This window comes from Phaenicophaeus curvirostris, chromosome 7, assembly GCF_032191515.1.
Source record: "Phaenicophaeus curvirostris isolate KB17595 chromosome 7, BPBGC_Pcur_1.0, whole genome shotgun sequence".
NCBI classification, from domain to species: Eukaryota; Metazoa; Chordata; class Aves; order Cuculiformes; family Cuculidae; genus Phaenicophaeus; species Phaenicophaeus curvirostris.
In genome coordinates, this window is record NC_091398.1 from 41,988,856 (window position 1) to 42,010,800 (window position 21,945).

The window sequence follows — 21,945 nt, forward strand, 5'->3', positions numbered from 1 at the left end:
ATTGTCTTCTGAGAGAAAGCTACCTTTACCTCATTTGCTAACAAAGTTGCAGTTCTCTGGATCTCCTAAAATCTTTCAGAACTTCAGAGAAATAAGACTAAATTAAAGGAATAAGCAGGGGAAAAAAGCAAAACCAATCAACCACGCCACTACCAAACTGTAAATGGGTATTTAAAAAAAAAATTAATTAAAAATACTGTAGACAAGTTATTGATTTTGCTTTTTTGTTGTGAGATTTTGGGGAAGCAGTGCCCTATTACAGAGCAACAGAAGAAAAACAAGTTTTAAACTTACTAGGTTATTATTAAGTTTCACTATACTTAAAATGCCCCCACCTCATCCTCACAAACTTCTGCCTTCTTTCCTTTTTTATCTTCTTTGTCTTCTTCATCCTCATCATCCTCATCTGCCTGATCATCACTGTCATCATCATCATCATCATCGTAATCACTGTCCCCCCCCTTCCGTCTGCGTTTGCGCCCAGGTGTTGGTGTTTCCAGAGAGTGTTGGTCCTCTCCTCCATCACCACCTCCGGCAGCATCTCTTTTGCCAGTTTTCTTGGCATGGATGATTCTAAGCCTTGGAACACACAACAAGGGGTGAAATTATGGAGTAAGTCTGTCACACAAACATACCTTTTGTCCTTTGTGATTCACATTAAATCACACCATTTAGATTCAAATTAGCTCTTCTGTTCTAACATGACATTGTATTTTCTCAATACTTATTGCCATTAGTCTACAAAAAACATTCATGTTATAAACCCCCCTGAACCTCTTATTCAGGTCAGGTAGAATTTCTGGTTCTCCCAGGTGAGTTCTATTGTGCAACTGTTTAGATGAAATGAAAACACAAGAGGGATTTTCAAAAGTCAGGAAAGACAATTCAAAGAAAGAATCATTTCGATATCTTTATCTTCTTACGCTCTGAAAAATATGATCATTACAATACCTGTGTGTCTGGGGGTCGAGAGGGAAAGGCAAAAATCCTCAGCTGGAAGCATGGAATTATTTTCATTTGCATGGCAACAGCAAGGTTGGTTTAAAATGGGGCTTTTAAATTTCAGATTTTAATGCATCATTTAATTTATGATACATTATTTTACTGCCGTCCTTGAGCTGATCTTTTATTCTAGGGTACATTTTCTTTCCTGAGAAATCTTAGCCACCTGAACTACACAAATATTACTCAAACTCCCATTTTTCCTTTTATGAAAGAAAGGGGAAACTTACATACCAGTGATTCTGGTTGTAGTAGACCTTCTTCTTCTATAAAAACCCTATAAGACAAGATTCCACACAGCAAAAATTATAGTTCCACCTATCAGGATGCTAGCAGGCAAACATGCTGAATCACAGGAGGCATCAATAGCCAGGCCTAACTAGCCACTTATAATGCAGACCAAAACCGCAACCGACTTAGAAGAGAGTCATGGAAGTGTAGAAAAGACAAAGATTTCTGTAAGAGATGACTGGAGGAAGGTAGGATGGGAAAAGTAGAACGGTAGCAACAAACACAATTACCAGTATGTAATTTTTCCTTGTCGTACTTCTCTCTTCCCATCCTACAGAACAATATTCCATACAGCAAGTGGCTACGAGTCTGACGAGTGCTGGGAAGCATTGGTGTCTGGGCTTCTGGCCATGCAAAATGCTGAGACACAAAGCTGGTACTCAACAGCACAGATCTGAATGAAGCTGTCACTGCTCAGCTGGGAGCAGCACTTCTTAAAAAGACCATTAGCAAGAAATCATCAAGGGGACTTCTGTTTGCTAAAAAACAATTGGGCTTTGGGGTTTTGAGTGTGGTGGACTTTCGTTCATTTATTTGTTTATCACAGTGGTTAATCCACTGGAGTATTTATAAAGTTTTACACTTTCATTTTTCCACTACAAATGGATTTTTAGCTATTTTAGTCATTTAAAATATTTTAAGACAACAATTACTACTCAAGCCTCCCAGTGAATCTGGAAGCAGGCGACATGTTCAGGTCTGGTGCAGAAAGCCTTTATCTCACCAAGTATCAACGCTACTCTGGCTTCCACCAAGTTAAGTCTTTTTTTAAAAAAGGCCTTTTTATGAGGGTAATTTCAAACCATCAAATCTTCTTTCACTGGACTGGGACTTCCTGCCTATACACAGGAATTAACTACCAAATAAAGCAGCTAGTGAATGACTGGATTGACTGCTGCGTGACTGGACAATGTAAGAGACAAATTAGACTAAGAGAATCTTGAAGATGAGTTAAAAATAAAGCTGGCAGGTGGAAGTTCAACAACAAGCAAACACCTCCTTCATACATCTGAAAGAAACGAGAAGCAGTGAAAAAGGCTAATTTGCTGAAAGCAAAACTAGAGAGAGAATACTGTCAAGCACAAAAGGAAGCCTGCATGACACTACAAATTATAAGGATGGAAATTAATCAAAGCAGCCTCCCTTTAATAGCACCATAAGCACAAGAAGGCAGCAGGCTGCATCCGAAGTAGCGCAGAGGCAGAAACCAGTAAGAGCAGAACTCGAAATACGTTGAGGTATTTCAAGAGGCAGCATGATTTTCCTGCTGCTACCCAGACATGTGGCTCACTGAAAGCAGAACACCTTCACTCAGAAAACCATTCTACTTTCCACAGTTTCAGGTATGTACCAAAATGGTATCTGCAGTGATATGAGTCCGCTGGCCTATGAAGAGCAGGTGGTCCAGCAGACACCTGGATGGGTGACTCAGGCCTGGAGTCTGATTTGTCATGTGCAGCACGTCACAGAAGGAAAATTCACCTTCCCGTTTAATTTCCATGCCTTCCCCATGGTTTCTGCATACAAAGACTTCACAACCACTGACCACATGGCAAGCGCTCAGGAAACTAGATATTCTGATGCAAAACTGGGACTGGGACACTTGAAAACCAAACTGAACTTTGAAACAGATGGCAAAGATAACGTACATACAAATGAAGTCTGGATGCAGAAAACAGATCAAACAGAAGACTGAAATGGAGAGATTTCCTTTCAGAGAAGCCCCAGACAGTTGTAAGAGTTTATTGAAAACATCAACTGACAGAATAAAGAAGAAAACATTGATGAAGACTGATCAAAGAAGGCTTTTCTAAAAACCTTCCTAGAATTCCTCAGGAAATCCCACGATTCTGAACCAAAGATGAGAAAGACGACGCCAAGTCCAGTGAATTCAAAGAAGCAGAACAACAACATCTCTGAGCGCTCTCACAATACTTACAATCAAACACAGGGAACACTACTGGAACCCAAAATCCACACAAGGGCAAAACACAAGAAATAGAGAACTGATTGTGGAAAGGAATTGAGACTTCCATGTATTATGCCCACTATTTGAAAAGGAAGAAAAGCGAGATCATGAGGAAAAGGGAGGGTCCTACATCTACAAGTACTTACAGTTTGATGGAGGGAGAGAAAGACTAAGCAGTCCCTAAGGAGACAAAGAATGGTAAGGGTCCCATTCCACTATCAAACAGTTGGCTGCATCACAACTTCATAAGCACTTTTTTAAACTATACCCCGTAGCAGGGATACAGATGAAGACAAGGAAAAGTATTTGGATTGTCCTAAAAGATAAAATTATATTAACCCTGAGCAGACTGGGATCTGCAGTATTAGTAGAGAATTTCTTTTTACTGGTCTTAATTTTTCCTCTACCTCCCTCTCGTCCTTCTTCTTTCCTTCTTTCCTTCTTCCTTCTGAGATACGTTGAAGGGAAAAAAGGGAGACATAAGATTAGAAACACAAGTACCTAAAGCAAGGACTAAGAAAGGATTCACCATTCCTAGTAAGAGGTAAAGATGATTAAGAAAAAAAAGGAAGTAGAGTTTGGCTATGCATTTTTACCCCCTGTGATTCACAAAACTTTGCCTTTTAGCTTCCTGGTAGTTGGAGCCATTATGCTTGCTGTATGGAATTTTGTCTTGTAGGATGGGAGAACAGTGGATGTGCAACAGACAACCCTTATAAAGTTCCAATTTTACCCTAAATAAAAATACAAAAAATACTTCCAAGTTTGCATTCTGTATGTGATCCCCAGCTATGGGGAACAGCAGAACACTGACAGATAGGTAGCACTACAATAACACGCTAGAAATTAGCAAAATTTGATTGGTAATTCTTGTATGAAAATAATTTCTTAAACACCTCTCACACTGGTAATCATGGACGGTCCAAATAATCTCTGACCGTGTCAACAGCGACTTGACAGCTCCTGTATTATTCTAACAAAAAAAACCTTACTTTCTTCCAAAGAATACAAAATGGAGTTGACATTGCTTTGGTTTTGAGGGACAGTAATCCTTTGAATCTCATGCACATTTAGCAGGTTGTAAGAGACTGGTGGTGCACACCTCTAAATCCACATCCATCTGAATTAAGCAGTTCAGTTGTTAACTTCTTGGTAAATCTGCAACTGCATCAGCTAATGCTGTGCTTAGAATCAGTTGCCTCTATAGCAGCAGATCTGAGCAAATACAAAAAAAATGTATTGTAATACTTAAGGAAACAAAACTTACTTCCGAAGTTTGCCTTCAACCATCCATTTATCTCTCCTTAAGTTTGACATATAATCAATGTTCTTATCAATTTCACTGTCAAAGACAAAACAATCCATTAGCTGTGAACTCATATTTCTTTTTCTGAGAGTTATTTTAGTACAGATACTTTGCCTCGAAGAACTACCCGGGAGAAACATTTAAAATTCAAAATAAAGAATTTTAAAGCTGGAAAATTCCACTGCTAGGAATGCTGCTATAATACACTGCTATACTTAGGTCAGGCAGTCTTTATCTACAGCATCACATAAGCTTTCATTCCATAAGCAGCACATTATTCAAATAACTCAATATTTCTTTCCATAGTTCTAATTCAGTGTCAGGCCTCCAGATGTATTTGCTACAAAGCACCTGGCCCTGCACTGAAAACCACGTTAATTGCTGCTACGTCTATTCTCAGTAGAATCCTCATGATCTACCAAAGTCTGCTTTTCACTGTAGAAATCAAACCAAAAAAACGCGTCAGTACAGCGAGTGTCTGCCAGTCCACCCCAGCAGGCCAGCAGGTGGCAGTTGTTTCCTCAAGCTCTGAGTGCTCATTTCTACAAAGCAGACATAACAGCTGGTTGTCTGTGCTAAGATAAAGTTTCTTACTGTTTGATTAGCACACAGGAAGGCTCTTGCACAGTACACGCACAGCACTTGCATTAGCCACTGTTGCTCTTTCTCAGCTTTGGAAACATGCAGGATCTCTCATTCCTGCCTTACAGCCCTGATTTTTGCTCCTGCTACACAGCATACCAGAAGCAGCAGAATTAACCAGGAAAAAAACCAGCTCTCCAGGAAGGCGTTAAAAGACTTTGCTGCAGTAAGCAAGCATGCGGAGGTGTGGGTATCCCAAAGACTTGCACTTTCTAAATTTTTATTGCATGCTTTTGCGTTTTAAAATGTTGTTTAGCATAGAAGGTTTTTTTAGTTATGAAATGCTACGCATTGGTGACCACAAATGAAGTATACACCTTCAGGAAATACCGCTGTGACAAATTAGCTTATGGTCCTAGTATGGCCCTAGATAAAGCACTTGGACACGAAAGGCCTTAAAAAAACAAAAGGAAAGAAGGGAAGACAGAGTTCTGCAGAAGCTTTACACAGCTCTTTCAAATTATTCCCTGCATTCCTAGTAACTGTAATCAATCTCATCTTTTACACCAAAAATAGCCGGAGAAATTTTGATGCAGGCTTTAGAAACAAACTTGCAGACCAAACCTGGAGAAGTTCTACCATCATAGCACACGTAAATCAAAATAAGAACCAATAACACAGCAAATTTCACCTCCTGTTTTAAGAACACCAAGAATCTGCCTATAACAGGACAGTGTGTGCGCAGCATTTCTGAACTGTAAAACTGCTATAATTTTATTTTTATAGACCTGTTTGGGAAAAATCTCACCTTACTACGCCTTTGCTGCAAGCTAACTCATTGACAAGAAAAGCAAGCACTGATCCTTTCTGGGCTGGAGTGTGCGCCTGGAAAGCTTTAGTCTTCAAGCTCTCGGTCAACTCCGTTTGGCCGCAGTGAGCCTCCATGAATATCTGCAGAATCTCGGACACATTATCTCGATTGATGCCAACATTCAGTAAGTGTTCCCCAAGAATAGTTTTAGCCTAAAAGGAACAAAGAGGCTTCAAACAATCACATTTACAAATACTGTTTTCCACTGCAGCCTATATCATTGTGTATAAAACAGTGGTGTAGGTTTGTTTGCATTTTTACACAAGAACTTTAACCAGGATTTTCCTCTAAAACTATTAAAATTAGATCTTGAAAAGAGTAGCAGATGTCAGTAGAACAAATTCACCTCTAAGTTTTTAAAAGCAGAGATAACAGTAATATTAATGCAACAGCTCAAATGGGAAAGTCATGATCCAGCTGGAAATTGAGGAATACTGTTTCGTACAATTGTACTATGTAGAGTTCTAGAGCAGAACAGAGCTAAACCAGCTTGAAGGAGGAGGATAGAAGAGAATCACGAGTGAATCAGAGTTTTGATGAAGAGACATCGAGAGCAGACTTTGGAGAAAGAAATAGGAAGACTCAGTGACAGCAGAATATGAAAGGGGGGGTTAAAACATAGTCACAGATGTGATAACAACCTACAAGATGTCCAAATAAAAATGGAAGAGGGTAGAGGAAGTGCCCAGAAATATCTTACTTCTGCAAAATGGGAAAGATGACAGGGAACTGAAAGTCTGAGTAACATTAGAGCAGTGACACCAAAGAGAAGAAATAGGAAAACAATGGAAATCCAAAACAGAAATGTGTCAAAAACATTATGAATAATGCATTCATAAACACAGGGCATTTACTGGGGGAGGACAGTTTTTCTTTTTACCTTGTATCCCGTAACAAGTCCTGGATCACACACAGCTGCAGAGACAAGCTTTACAAGCAAGTCTTGTACTTCTCCCATGCTGTCCCCTACGTTCAGCAAACCCTCTTGAAGAACGCTCAGAGAAGGGACATCCACATTCACATCAAAGCCAAGAACTTTACCAAAGTTCCGCAGGAACTGCACTACCATGAGACAATCTGAAAATGTGCTTCCATCAAGAACAAGACCCGGGATACGAGGAAACTCTGGCAAAGGCTGAAAAGGCAAGAAAAACAATGAAAGGATTAAGAGGTATACTTCAAGAGAAAACTAATTTGATAATACTAGGAAAATGGGCTGACACTTCCATATAGCCTACAGCATAACATTGTTAGACAAATGCTATAGAGAAGCTGCCTCCCCACATTCCAGCCTGCAAATTTCATTTAAACTTGAAGCACCTTTACCTTTTCACAGATTACAGGAGGCAAGAGATTAATGAATACTTACTTTTTGGCCAGGAGACACTCAAGCTCTATTCTGAGTCAAAACACTACAAAAGTTGCTGCAATAGTACTTGGGCGACATAGGGAGGGGAATTCTCTGGAACAGAGGGCTTAAACCTGAGCGATGTCAAGTCCTGAAGGACAAGAACTAAGAAGAAAGAAGACTGGGAGAGTAATTTTTTCAAGTAACAGCTTAGAATAGTAGCTCCTATGAGAAAAGCTCTACCCAGTGCCTGTAAGCTGAGAGATCATGCATGTTCCTGCTGTACAAATAACTCAGAGTAACTGATTTTCCTTGAAGCAACCATGCAAGTGCTTTTTGGGAGGCAGGTCACTTTTAAGCAAAATGCTTTTAATTAACTAAACACGTGCTACTTCAGTGTTTGTAGTATCTTGCATCTGTATATGTTTCAAACAGCTATCTAACTCCCTAGACCGAAACTCGAATACTATGGGAGTGGCTGCAAGAAAAAGTTATTGTCACAATAGCAAAATACAGAAACAAGAGACAATGAAGTAAGTTTACGTTACTATGATTACCTTCTGGTCTGCTAAGCACATATCTTCGTTAGGCTTCTTGAGCTCCTTTGCCATTTCTAATTCCAATCTTCGCTGTTCCAGCTTACGTTCTTTATTTAATCTTTTTTCATCACGTTTCTCTTGCTTTAACCGCTCTTTTTCCTTAAAGAGAATTACAAGGGCAAAAAATAAAGCCTACGTATTGTACTTACAAAGAAATGATCTAAGAATTTGAAGAGCCCCGCTAATGTAACCTGACTAACTGCCGCAGCAGTAACAGAGCCTGCGTTCAAGTGAAGAGCAGGGGCAAAACTACAGATATACACCAAAAGCATTGAACTGGTGAGCAAATCTAAGATTCACTTTTTTTTCTCTCCTGTCCACACAGAAATAGGCATGAAGTATATTTACATTGACAGATCCTTTGGAGGACCATTCTAGGACAATGACTGAGTGAAAATGTGGGCAAGAACTGTCATATAGGTAAACCACCTGATGTGAATGGCCCCACTTACACACCAGTATCATCAATACACATTGGTTAAAGCAGAGAATGCTCCAGAAAGCAGTAGGTGGGAAGACCTCTCTGGACAACAAACGGTTTAAAAATTCCCAGGATATGAATATCTTATAAAACACAACTGATAGTCTCAACACACACGGCTTCTGGCCTTGAATTACCGTGCACTTAGCACACAAGCTGTAAACTGAACAGACATTAAGATCTTACTCTGTACAACAAAACCACAGGGATAATCAAGAGAGAACTCAAGCTTCGATTATTTTCCTCTTCCAACACCTCTATATTGATGCCACACAGAACACTGCAGGGAATGGATCCTTCTAACATGCTGCAGGGCTGGCTCTCAATTTGGAGCTCTGATTGCCTTTCCCACCCCGACTCCAGGGGTTCTGCTGCTACAAGCTCTGTGCCGATACCCTGCCTGCTGACACAACTCATTACACACCTCTGCCACCAATACAGAATGCAAAGCACTGAGTAGGAACCTGCATGAGGGGTCTGCCACATATCAGTGTCAGTTCTTCGATCACAAACTGTGCACATATACATGAACACACGCATGTTTGTTTGTCACAACCTGAAAAATTGGTACAACTTAAATTTTCTGGTGAAGGCACTAGAGGTATTTTTCAGCTGTGGACACAGAAGAGCTGAAGAACCAAGCTAAACTGATTCACTATTCAGAATCACTTTGCATTCCTCCATCAGTCTAAGAGGTCATCCTGGTCTCCTCAGTTTGCTGCTACCCAGCTTGGCATAAACAAGAGTATGGGTTACAATGGCAAGTTAGGACGCGGCTGAGTTTCTAGAACAGCATTAACTGCCAACTTTGCTGTGTAGTTCCATCAGGGCCCATGTCTTTTTATGCTTTCTATTGATTCTATACTGAATATCACTAAACCATTGGTGAGTACTGCAGCTAAACACCACAACTGCACCAAGCAGGATCACTACTAGAACAGCCTTTAGTGGATTTTAGGCAAGACAGAGTCTGGAGCTGGCTACAAACCCATGTGTACTGGCTTCCCTTAGTCAACTAGGTGATGACAACAAGCTGCTATAACGATCCTTACTTCATTTCAATTTCTTAGCTACCTGTACTTTATTTATGAGAAGCCTCGGGATACAGAGATAAAAAAGTCTCAGGATATAGATAAATACACAAAAGAAAAATAAAAGGAGTCGGCAATTCTGTTTTAGCATTTACAATCCCCATTAGGATAACACCAGGGTTAAATCTGAAGACAGCCTCAGGATTAAGACATAAATTAGTTATCATGGTCTAATGAAAGTTTCATCAATCATACTGCTGCACAGCACAGCACTGTATTATCAATCCTATTCCATTATGAATTTTTTGAGTGTTTTTAACCATCAATAACACAGCATAAACTACTGTATCATTTCCAACCAATTAAGCTAAAAGTTTGAGTTGTTTTAGCTAATAAGATTTCACTTACTGCACTGTAACCTGAGTACATAGGATGTGGCATTCCTGTGAGAAAGGCTTGCTTGCCAGCTACCTCAGACATGAACACAAGCGATGTAGTCACAACTGCTTTTCAAGGCAAAGCTACAGGCTTATCCTTCTGCAGCCTTTCAATGAAACCAAGACCTCCCAACTGGTTATAAGAACAAGTTCGATTACAAAATCACTATTACATTAGCTTGACAGCAAGGAAATATTTGTGTTTTTCAAGCAATAGTACAGCTAAGAGTAAATATGAACTAGTTAAAGGCCTGATTAGTTCACCCAATTAATATTTTGATGGATTTTTGGTTTAGGGTGTGCCAATACGGACTACCAGTGCTTGAGTATTTTTATCTCCTCTAAGTAAGCTACCTAGAGTACCTTAATTTGTAAGCAAAGTAATCATTGGAAGTATGGAAAACATTTCCATTTTGCATTACTTTAAAAGGAATTGTCTATCCATTGCCCAATTAACACTCAACTTTATAGCAGAGAACATGTATTTAATCTTTAAGCATTAACCACCATAAAAAGAAATTGTCATTAGGTCCTTTTAGTATATACTAGATTTATGTAAATGATAACAGTCACCAGAATAAGAACCACTCTTCATATGGAAAGGGCAGCTTTTCTGAAAATAGTCTTGTTTTCAGAAATGAAACAGATTTTAAAAATCTAGATTATTTGGTGATCAGAATCAAAAGAAGTGTGAAATTCTGGAAAGTGAAATCAATCAGTTTTTCGTTATCAGCTTCATGTCACTGTGTTCAAAAAAGAAAATCAGTTTAATAATGAGATTCAGAGATGGATAAAGTAAAATGATGGTATACAAAGCGACACCTACACCTTTAGGACTTTAGGCTTCTCTATCAGTTAGTTCAGAATTTCTGACATATATTTTTAATAAAACCAAAGGAGAAATGAAGCACCTATTTTCTGAAGCACAGCACTACTTTCTGCTGGTAGTTTATTAAGGTGTAATATTCCTATGTGATTGGTGTCATTGCGGTCCAGATCCAGAATCACCTACAAAATCCACAAGTTCCAAGAATCCTGTACTGGAGTAAGACATAGATTTCTACCCCTGGATAAGTACTGAAGAAAATCTATTTAGCAAGTCTGATGAGTTGGTCTGATGAAGTACTTGGTCTTCTTACACACACCAACAACGGGAAAAAAATTAAACTCCCTTCCCAGGAAATACTAATGCCTCTGAAGTGACTATGCATTTACTGGCTTCTTGTTCAGAATCGGGGGGGTGGAAGTGACCTTTGGAGGTCACCCACTCCCTTCCCTGCTGCCAAGAGTCCTGTTACCATGTCATCAGCCCTTAGTGGACTGTAACTCCACACTCGACCCAGGCAACCTGCACCGGTGTTCAACCATCACCTGCAGAGGAGAAAACTGCTTCTGAAGATTAAACAGAATTTCTTAGATCTCAATTAGCACCTATTGCTCCCTGTCCTGCCACCACCACGTACACAAATGAAATAACATATACAGGTAACAGCAAAGGTACTGCTCTTCTGTAGGTCAATGCAGATTGAAACCAGGAGAACTCCCAGCTTTGAGAGGTTCATACTCACTTCTGCTTTTTTACGTGCTTCCATAGCTTTCATAAGCATCATGTGTTGTCTCCTCCTTTCTCGTTCCTATTGAAGCAGGTAAGATTAGAACGCAACTAATCCACACTTTGACATCAGCAAAAAAGCTGAGCAACAAATGTAGCATTAATAGACAAGTCACAGTAAATACTAAATATAGGACAAGAATGGCCAAGTCTGTGCATGTTTTAGTTCAGGTTTAGAAAGCAAATCAAGAACAACCAAAAGCAAAAAGGTAAAGCAATGAACATGGAGACAGTGTAAAAAAGAAGCATACAGATTTACTTATGGTCAGTTGTGATGCTCCTTCATAAGCTGGCAGAACAAAAAGCATAATGGTTGGCTGGAACAGGTCAGTTACCTTACATCTGCTATTACTGAGCTTGCCATTTACTTCTTCAGTAGCCAATTCAGCGGTAATTTTAAACTGGTCACTTTCAAACATTGCAAATACTAATATTTTTGCAACCAAGCAACAAATTAAGGTTATTTACTTTCTCAGCTCTAGACCAGTTTTAATCAAACTGGTGGCAGTGCACAGATATACGCAACAACACTTGTATTTACTGATGCCTGTCCCTCAGTGTCAGTAACTTCAAAAGCATTAAGGAGCTGAGCATTAAGCATGGGGTTTCATCTTTTAAGCTGTAGAGAAAAACTTGGCTCCAGTAAAGGCTATGGGAATTTTATCAACATATTCAGTGAGGCAAGGACTACATTCTAATGTTTCACTGTGTAGTTATTACGTATTTACCACCGATAAAAGCTCATTTCCTCAGTACCTTACAAACTTAGGAAAGACATCAGCCTTATTTCTAAAATAGGCTAATTAAAATCATATCTAAAATGTCTGGATTCATTCCCAGTGAATGGGATAAGGCTTGCAAAAATCACCCGAGTGACTACCTATTTATTTCATTAATTAATCCTTAATTTTATACAGTAGTCCAATTTCTATTGGGACATCAGTAACATAAGATTTCTGGTTCAAAACCTCATGTATTTATTGCCATGTTCAATTTAAGCGCATGTTCAGGACATGTCGGATTTCCTGAGAAGACAAGACAAGCAGATGTATGCAATGCACTGTGCTGTAAAGCCATGCAGCAGTATGTAATGACAGCAGCCAGTGCTACACTTTATGCATTGCTATGACAACCATATCACAACCAAATCACAATGCGGTGTTAGATGTACAAAAATAAACATACCCATACCATATCTAGTCTATGCCTCTCCAACTCCTGGCAGAAAGAGTTGGCACAACATTATGAAACAGAAATCACAAAGTCATAAAACCACTTTATCATCCCCCAAGAGACCCCAATACCAAAGCAAAGCAACAAATCATAAGGTGAAAGAAAACATGTGCAGGAACCAAACCCGGAAATTCTAAAAGGGCATATATTGAAAATTCCACGCCCCCCATATAGTTTAAGCAGTAGGTGGCAACTGGCATTCTCTGTGTTTGGTTAACTGAATGTATACCAACCTGGTGTTTCAGAAGAACAGCCTGCTGCCTTCGCATCTCTTTCTCCTTAACAGAAGGACAAACGTGAATTTAGAAGACCTATCAAAACTTCCTTACCAAGCTGCACATTTCTGCCATGCTAAAACAGCACATCTCAATTAAATTCTCCCTACCCTTAAAAACCGACCACAGAGAAGGACACACAGTGCGCACAGCAGCAAGCCTGTTACGGGGGATTGCCATGGGAAAATACACCAGGAATGCCACAGCAGTAACAGAAGCCCGTGTATAAACTGTATTTTCCAACATTCATAAAAAGAGTTCTGCAGTCTTGTATTCATACAGCCTACAAAACACTATGCTTGCTGAGAAGCAGTAAAGTTTTTTGAAACAGCTTGCTTGAAAGAATATAATGAATAATGTGACTGCACCAACATTTTAAGTTATGCAAACCAAGTATTGTGTCAACAAAAGTCATGGTAACGGCACACAAAAAAATTACTCTCTATATATATTCACACACGCACGTGGGTGTGTGTGTCACACAGACAAACTTCTCCGAGTGTATGCTATACATATTTATACAAACACAAAGGCATATTATTCTGTCTCTATTTACAGTTGAATGAACACTCATTTATTTTACAATTAATATGTATATTACAATGAACATGCTTTCAAAATTACTGCTTTACACGTTAACACATATTAAGCACAATAACACATTTCCTGGTTTTGGAGCCCCTCAAAACTAACCTTTATTCGTTTTTCAGCCTCCAATAACTTGGCATTCGCTGCTTCTTCCTTCTTTTTCTTTTTCGCCTGTGCATGTAAAAAAGGTCACATAACAGCAACATCACAAGCTGAAAACAATCTGACTCAAATAAAGTTACATGCCTTTAGAAGTTCAAAGCATCATCACACATCATGTACATTGCAACAGGTCTCTTCCCCACACAGCCTTCACGATCAATCAACTCAGAATTCACTAACTTTTTTGAAAAGAAGTCAGAATTTACAACCCACTCCATATTGGTTCACTTGGCTACTATAGCCGAGAAAGGAAGCATACACAGAAACAATAAAATACAAATGGCAAAAGGATCACGATTAATTGTTCCAGGAACAGAGATCTGAAAACTAATGATCTTTGCTAGTATCCTAGCAAACTAGTATTGCATTCCTGTGTATTCTAGCATATCGAGAAACTGAGTAATTTAATTTCATACAGAGCAGAGCATGACATGGCTTGAATACCATATTACTGCAATTTTTTTTATAACAAAGGAATAGCCATGCTGTTAACTTCAGCGAACACCAGGCTATCTGTGTAGAAAGCTGGGAACTCAAGCAAACATTTGCCAGATTTGTGCACAGTTGATATATTACTTTTAAGAAAAATATTTTAGAATATGTTATTGAAACGGCCTTGGGAAGTTCAGGCTGTTACATTCCTAACTGCATGTGTGACTATTAAATCACAACATTCTTTAAAGTGGCAACACAAAAATTTTTACCTCTAAAATCTGCTGAGCTCTAAGTTCCTTCTCCATTCTGATTTGCTGGATTCGCTTAATTTTTTCCTAAAGGAAAGAAAATTGTTTCTTTTTTTAAAAAGCAATACTGAGAAAGTTAATTTACTCTCACATTTCAATATATGTCCAAATTATACAGATATACTTTTCATTAAGTCTCACACCCATTGTACTCAATTGTTCCCATTTAACAATGTGAGTTCAGAATTTTTATTAAGGGGACCAGATCAACGACAATGTAAGTAACCCAGCAGCATTCAAATTCCTGTTGGCAATGGTAGAGCTATTTAGGAATACATGGAAATGGGAGCAACAGCACAGAAAACATGATGTTTTGATGTGATCTCCCTCAATAAGAAACCTGGGGTTCTGTCAAGTCACTATTTTCTGCCTTATTTCTAGTAGCCTTTCAGCTCCTTATGGTACCATATGCAACATGGGAAAATCAAGCGCTTTGTAACCTGCATACTTAATAATTTACTAAATAATTATAATACCCCTAATTCAATAATTCAAGCACAATTTGCGGAAGTTATTTAGCATGCACATAAAATTTACCTGCTGCTTCATGATCTTTATCTGCTCCTTTTGCTTTCGCTTTTCTTCAGCTGCCATAATAGCTACCAAGCAAAAGCAAACAGAAAATAAATATCAGCAGAACATGACAAGAGACCGGGAACTTTCCATTAATACTTTTCAGAATCACCTGCTGGCATGCACAAACTTTCACAAGTAATACTTACCTTGCTGTTTTTTCGCTTCTTTGGCAGCTCGAGCTTGTTCCTGCTTCTGGAGTTTTCTCAGGAGCTTTATTTGCGCGGCTTGCCTTGCGATTTCTGTTACAAAAAGAAAACAAGAACTTAATTAAAACATAAAACATTATTAAAAAATAAAGATACAGCTTGTGTTCCAGACATTCAGTGAGGTAAAGATACAGGAAACAGTGGATTTGTTTTGCAGACATTGACCTTGACAACAATCCGCTGTCCACTACCTTTAGTGGTACCTCATGTATCAGCAACCACAGTAAAAGCACAAACGAGCATGGATACTTCTACAGAAAAGAAAATACTGTTTTGCAGGAAAAAATATCTATTAAGTGAGCATCAGGCCAGACTGATACTGCTGCTTCGTTTAAAAACTGCCTACTTCTGTTTCACATTGGATTAGATGTGTTCAGAAAACATCATACAGTTACAGGCTGCAAACCAGAAATTCAGAAGTCACATACCTGATGTTTATTTCAAACCAGGCCCTCATGCTTTTGATATATGTTAGCACCTTATAACATTAGAGTTGTACTGTCAGTGCTGGCATTACTTATTTTAGGACCCTATTCAACCTTATATGTATTTAAGTTTTGTCACAATTGGGGACTTCACAGAAAAAAACCAACATTTTCCCTGGAACAGCTGAAAGCTTCACAAAAACGTTTACTTCAGTAGTTCTCACATTAATTTCTAGTTCCACTGTTGTTTGAGCTAATACAGGGCAAGAAGATCTAACAATTTTTGCCAATTTAAAACACATGAGTGGTTACCAGATGACTGGATGTTTTACATAAGTCTAAATAAAGTATCTGTAAAGCAAGCTCTTAGACACAGTTTACAGACGCATTTCATCCTTTGAATCATACATATACATCTACTGATCTTGAAAAAAGCTTCAATAAAAGCATGTGACAAATTTCCAAAGTGGAACGTGTATACTAATATCCCAGTGAAACACATCACTCCTCTTTAGGAAAACCATTACCTCCGTGTCTAATGATACCCTCTGTCCATGAGAGCAGTAACAGACTTCTTACCTTGAGCCTGCAGCTTTCTCAAAAGCTTTGCATCACTGTTGTCCAGAAACTCAGTGCTACCAACATTCGGAGGTCTTCCTTTGCGTCGTCTTACTCTTGACTCCTCTCTCGAGTGCTGTCTGTCTGGATTTGGTGGCCGTCCTCTGCGCCCTTCCATAGCTCTGATACGGGGAATGACTTCCTCTTCCTTCAGAAGACACCACTGCACACCCTTTTAATCGACACATTTCACAGACAGGTATTAAAAGCACAGATCAGAAAAAAGGAAAAACAGATCCAAGACACTTGAGAACATGAACAGAAAGAGATTCCCCCCCCCCCCCCCCAATACGTTACACATTAAGATATGCAAGAGCTGTCAGGTACTGTTTGGGTAGAGCAGTGTTTTGACAATGCACAGAAGGCATACATCCAGAGCTTAACAGACAAACTTCTGTAAGTTGTACTACTCTGCAAGATGCTGAAGATCACCCAGTGACACACACAGACATTACCTAGCAGGTATGTCTCTACTGCGTTATTTTTAATTATTTCTGACAAGGTCACTTATTGCTCAACCTTCTTTAAAAGGCAAAATAAATTCTTCCTTTATATGTAAACTCAAAAATAACTACTCCACTTATTGCATAACCCACTGCTCAATCCGAATGAAAAGAAGTGTTGAGCTACGAGTCCCTGTCTTCCCAATGTTAGCGTTTCCAGAAACTTTGACATACATTTTAAGGGGCAAATGCAGCAGTGTATTTTCAAATACTGCTTTCTGGGGTGTTCTGTATCTCAAAAACTGAGTTGAAAAGACACAGACTCAATTTAGTCTTGAAGTCTGATTTACTACAATTTAGTTGTTCATTTCCCCAGTGCAAGAAAATTAATTTCTGCACCAACTTGAAGCAATCAAAAATTTGTAACTTCTAGGAATCCCACCTGAACTAGAGGTCAGGTTTACTATATTCTCTAACGAAAAAAAGTACGCAGTAACACACTCAAACCTTTCTGTCACTATTAGTACTGGGTTTTTGTAGAATCTCAAAAGCAAACATGAAAATACTTTGTTAATATAAATACAAAGTATGACCTCACAGAGAAATAGATTAACTGATAACCAATAGAGTCCATTGTGTCTTCTCTGCAGAACCAGAGCATGATCTACCTGAGCCTCTTTGACTGACCATGAGTATTTCAAACTTGTTAACATCTTTTACCATTTTCCGAAGTTTTGAATAATCAAGGAAAACACGTAAGCTAAGTATCCTTTGGGACTACTCCACAATTTGCCTTTTAAAGGTTTGTAGAAGATTTTGAAAATGTTTTCTGAAGCAAGAATGAAAGCTAGTACCTTATAAAACACATTAATAAAATATCTGTTCAGAAAAATTACATTTGCATCACAAGTTTCCACATTTATATGTACATATATACTGAAATCAAATTGCTGTACCACAAAATATGCTTTTATTTGCTTATTCTTGCAATTTTTCTTTTAATTCTTTCTTCTTGTTCTTTCTAATTACAAGTGTTTAAAACAGGATTTGACAAAAGAAGTGGCATTTTGCTAATGAAACATTCAGTCCCCATGGAAGCTCTTGGCATCTACACAGATACCTTTTCTTGAAGTCTGAACCACTCCCAGTTAAGACCATTCCAAGAATAAATCGATCTGTTAAGAAACATTCCAAAGGGCTTTGGTTTTAGCTGTATTCCTAAAAACAAGCTGTTCAGAATCACGACCATACCACTGTGCATACAATGCACCGTCACTGGCATTTTTTCCAAAATCCTCTACCATTTCAACAGATGCCAATTCATCTTTTAAGAGTACGACCGAGGCATACTCTGTCCTTTCCCTGTCCAGTGCCTGACTCACTGCTTGTCAGAGGTTCAGTTTGTTGAGCAACGTCAGCGAGATTTAATACTGTACTGATCACCCAGGCCAAGCTCTCCTCAGAAATCTTATCCCACAAACTACAAGTGTCAGGGTAGGACAGGCAAAGTAGAATTCCAAGAAAAGGAGGAGAAGCAGACATAGTTCCACAAGTACTTTAGATCCTGCAACAGAGACTGCTCTTGCTCCGCATTTGTGTTTGCTATAGTTAATGATACTAATGACAACAAATATGCAGAACACAGACAGAGGTCCAGGGGATCATCAGTGCCACATGGATGTATGTGACATTTTCCTAATCCTCCCCAAGACAGAAACAAGAGACCATCAAAGGAAGCTCACAGAAGTAGCTGGCATTTCAAGGAATGGGGAGAAAATGGTGGACGCCACAAGATTCCACAAGTTTAAGGGATGACAAAACTAGTCCTGATCAGATCCATGAGGGTTAAGTAGGAGTTAATACCTGGCTGATTACATGCTCAGATATCTTTTAAACTCTAACCCAAATTCCACTTCCACTGAAAGAATGTACAGTCCAATACTCTGGATTTTAATATTCTGAAGAAAAAAATACGGTAGTTGCGCCCCAACATAGAAGAATCAGAGGCTCACATAAAATCAAAGCTTCACTACAACAACAGTAAGCATATGAATTGGCTTAAAGAGGCAGACTTCATGCCTTAAGAAGATGCACGGTATTGGTCCTGAGGCAGCACCACAACCATATGCTGAGAAAAACCACTGGACACTGGAGTTACTGCACACCAGAGATGAGGAAAAGCACTTTAAGGACTCTTCTCCTCTCCTGTTCCAGAATTCAGCTGCCTTCCCAGGCAAGTATTCGGACTTATGAGAAAACGTGAGAGGGGAAACGCTGTTATTTTCATAGCTTTAAGCAAAATCTTACTGGGAAGAAAAATGCACAGCACATTCACCATGAATTAAGGATCGCTCCCAAAGAGCTACATCCAGGTTAAGATGTCTGTATTTTGGCCTTACTGGCACTCCATCTTCGACTAAAATGGATCCAAACGAAGCTCCACAAAGAGTAAAATTTTCTCTAATTACTAGCTCACCCTGTGAAGGGAAGGGCTGGGAGAGCTGGACCTGGAGCAGATGAAGCTCAGAGGGATCCTTCCAATATCTGCAGATATCTGGAGGGTACCAAGAAGAGGAGCAAGGCTCTTCCCAGAGGTGCCAGTAACAGGACAAGGGGCAACGGGCACAGACACAGCCCACTTCTGCCAGATATGTTGCTCTGTTAGAGCAGTTAATCGCTGCTTTGAATAATCCATATCTGGTTGCTTGTGTACCAGGAGAGAGAAACACAGATGGTATCGAGACCAGGTAATCCATGTACTGTTTGTTTGCTTTAGGTAATTTTTCAACAGAACAGATTTAGCACTTAGATAATTTTCCTCCCATCTTATTCCATCTTTAAGCCTTGTGAAACTCCCCCAACCACTGTGGATGCATGCCGCATGTCTCAAAAGGTGACAGTAATATGTAACAAAGAAAAGGAAGAGTAACGATGGCAGGCTATACAGAATAATCAAAATTATAGCAAAAGCACAAATAAAATTCCCAGAATTACCTCCAGACACCCATGAAGAGAGCATTATCACATGTTGTTCGGAAGCTGGACAAATCAAATAATTTCAGTGAAAAGGGTGTAAATTCCCCTCATGACCTACCAGTATCACACACTGTTCTACCACATGCGTGTAGCTCAACTGCTTACATTATCATCTCCTCATTCAAAGCCTCACATGTGAAACGTTAAATACATGTTAGAACATCTGAAACAGCTGCCCTCAGTGCTCACTCCTTTTTTTCCACAAGAAAACTTCTACTTTGCCCAACCAAGTCTAAGTGGAACCCACCACAGAGGGTATATGAGTAGAAACTACAGCAAGATGTAGAGCAACTCAATATTCACATTGCTAACGTGTCCTTCCCAACACCATCATCCTGAAGTACCAAAGAAGGGCAAAATCTGCAAATCACCTCACCAATTAACAGGAGAAGATAGAGATAACGAGAAAAGGAGATGAGAATAATGAAGGAACATGGGCCACAGACACTGAACTGAATTGTGTTATGTTCACAGCAGACAGAATTTCCATCAAGCCATGCAGGTAGGCAATGACGTTCACAAGTATGTGAACTTGTAATTGTTGTGTTATGAAGACCGAACAGGAGGAGGGTTCAGCAACGTTTTACCCCATAAGCCAGAAATCACCACCCAGAAGCAGCTGCTTAGTATGAATTCAGCCTTTCCTGCTTCAGAACTTAACCTGTGTGAACACTACATATTTGTACAGGGTATCACAAGGATGTACGGCTGAACTAGCGCCTGAATTCAAGACTGCAGAGCATGCGGTGTCTGCCCGCATTCCTGCAGGAACATATTCAGGATATTTGTCTTCTAAAGAAGCAAATACATTCCCTGACAGAAGTCCAAAAACTTTCATACGCATCCTGAAGAAATGGCAACATGACCCAAACACAGTAACAGTCTGGCACAAGCAGAGCTTTCATTTCCTTAAAACCCTAACGTTACTTAACCTTATGTGCTTTCTCTACACAAAGTCTGACAGTTCTACCCCTGGTAGAACTTAATATTCCTTTCTCATAACAACCCCACGATTCAGCAGGCTCAGATGGAATTCTTGATACAGGAAACACTCATATTCAAACCCCTATTTTATACATATAATGTACACGAATACATGATTTAGAGCATACACGTATATTACTATCAACATCAGGTTTATACAGTAGAGGAAGAAAGAGCTTTAGTTAGAAATACTTGAAGGTTGACCAAGATAAAATCTGTAGCTCAGAGTTCTTTCATACCAGAAAAACCCTGGCTCAGAGCTGATCACACAGCAGGCCAAACTCCTGCCACATCCTAATATAATCATTGAGAATAGAGATTGTCAGGGCTACCCAGGATCAAGCTCTCAGCATCTCAATAAAACTAATATTAAGAAATAGGCATGATTTTTAGAAATAATTAGCTGAAAACAGGCAATGCTTCAGATTGTAGCAAAATTTACTTCACCTAAATTTAAGTTAATGTTCCTTGGATCAAAGATTTTACTTTTTAAAAAGCAGATACCTGCGGTCCATCTCTGGCTTCATAGAAGTCACCCACTCCTATTTTTGCACTGAAGCTGAAATTGTCCCTTGTGATATCCATTATTCCATTTCTGCTGAGATACTGAAAAAATCACATATTTTTCCACTTCAGCTTGTAAATAATTACAACCCAGCGTTGATGTACAGCTAATGTGAGTGTAATGTTTTGCATATTCTATCAAAGGGAGATGCATTCACAGGAGATCAAATCTGTACAGACTGAGATACATTAATCCTATCACAGAATATTTTGAAAAACGGATCTTTATTGGAAGGAAAAAATGGCATATTGTAATTAAAACTATGCTGCGTAGTATTAAAACATAGCAGTTAAAAAAAGAAACCAATGTACCTTTACTACTTCAGGATACTGTCTCAGCTTCTTCCCACAAGGTGCAAAATAGGCTACTTCTCCTTGGAGGCGGCCACCGAAGTTCCGTATTCGGGTTTCTCTTTGCCAGCTACAGTAATATGAAACAGTTGCATACAACAATATGCTTTTTAAAAAACAAGTATTTAATGTCAATTTAAGATTTTTTACATAAGAGGAAAAAGGCACACGTCCGGAACGTGCACGAGTATCATTAGACAGGCAAAACCAGA

General features: G+C 39.1%; 1 protein-coding gene across 16 annotated transcripts in view; it reads right to left on the reverse strand.

Annotated features, from left to right (window-relative positions):
- BAZ2B (bromodomain adjacent to zinc finger domain 2B) overlaps positions 1 to 21,945 on the reverse strand; it is a 112,220-nt gene that overhangs the window by 15,358 nt on the left and 74,917 nt on the right. For 8 of the 16 annotated variants that reach the window (XM_069861727.1, XM_069861723.1, XM_069861722.1 and 5 more), the window contains 15 exons: positions 21,695 to 21,803; positions 21,323 to 21,424; positions 16,317 to 16,527; positions 15,253 to 15,345; positions 15,068 to 15,129; positions 14,492 to 14,557; positions 13,731 to 13,796; positions 12,996 to 13,040; positions 12,715 to 12,747; positions 11,486 to 11,551; positions 7,927 to 8,067; positions 6,902 to 7,156; positions 5,959 to 6,173; positions 4,530 to 4,604; positions 336 to 579 (listed from right to left, as the gene is read on the reverse strand). In XM_069861727.1, coding sequence (XP_069717828.1) covers positions 336 to 579; positions 4,530 to 4,604; positions 5,959 to 6,173; positions 6,902 to 7,156; positions 7,927 to 8,067; positions 11,486 to 11,551; positions 12,715 to 12,747; positions 12,996 to 13,040; positions 13,731 to 13,796; positions 14,492 to 14,557; positions 15,068 to 15,129; positions 15,253 to 15,345; positions 16,317 to 16,527; positions 21,323 to 21,424; positions 21,695 to 21,803 — 1,783 coding nt within the window. The remainder of the gene's footprint in view (positions 1 to 335; positions 580 to 4,529; positions 4,605 to 5,958; positions 6,174 to 6,901; positions 7,157 to 7,926; positions 8,068 to 11,485; positions 11,552 to 12,714; positions 12,748 to 12,995; positions 13,041 to 13,730; positions 13,797 to 14,491; positions 14,558 to 15,067; positions 15,130 to 15,252; positions 15,346 to 16,316; positions 16,528 to 21,322; positions 21,425 to 21,694; positions 21,804 to 21,945) is intronic. The other 8 variants (XM_069861730.1, XM_069861729.1, XM_069861737.1 and 5 more) reach the window with 5 other exon arrangements.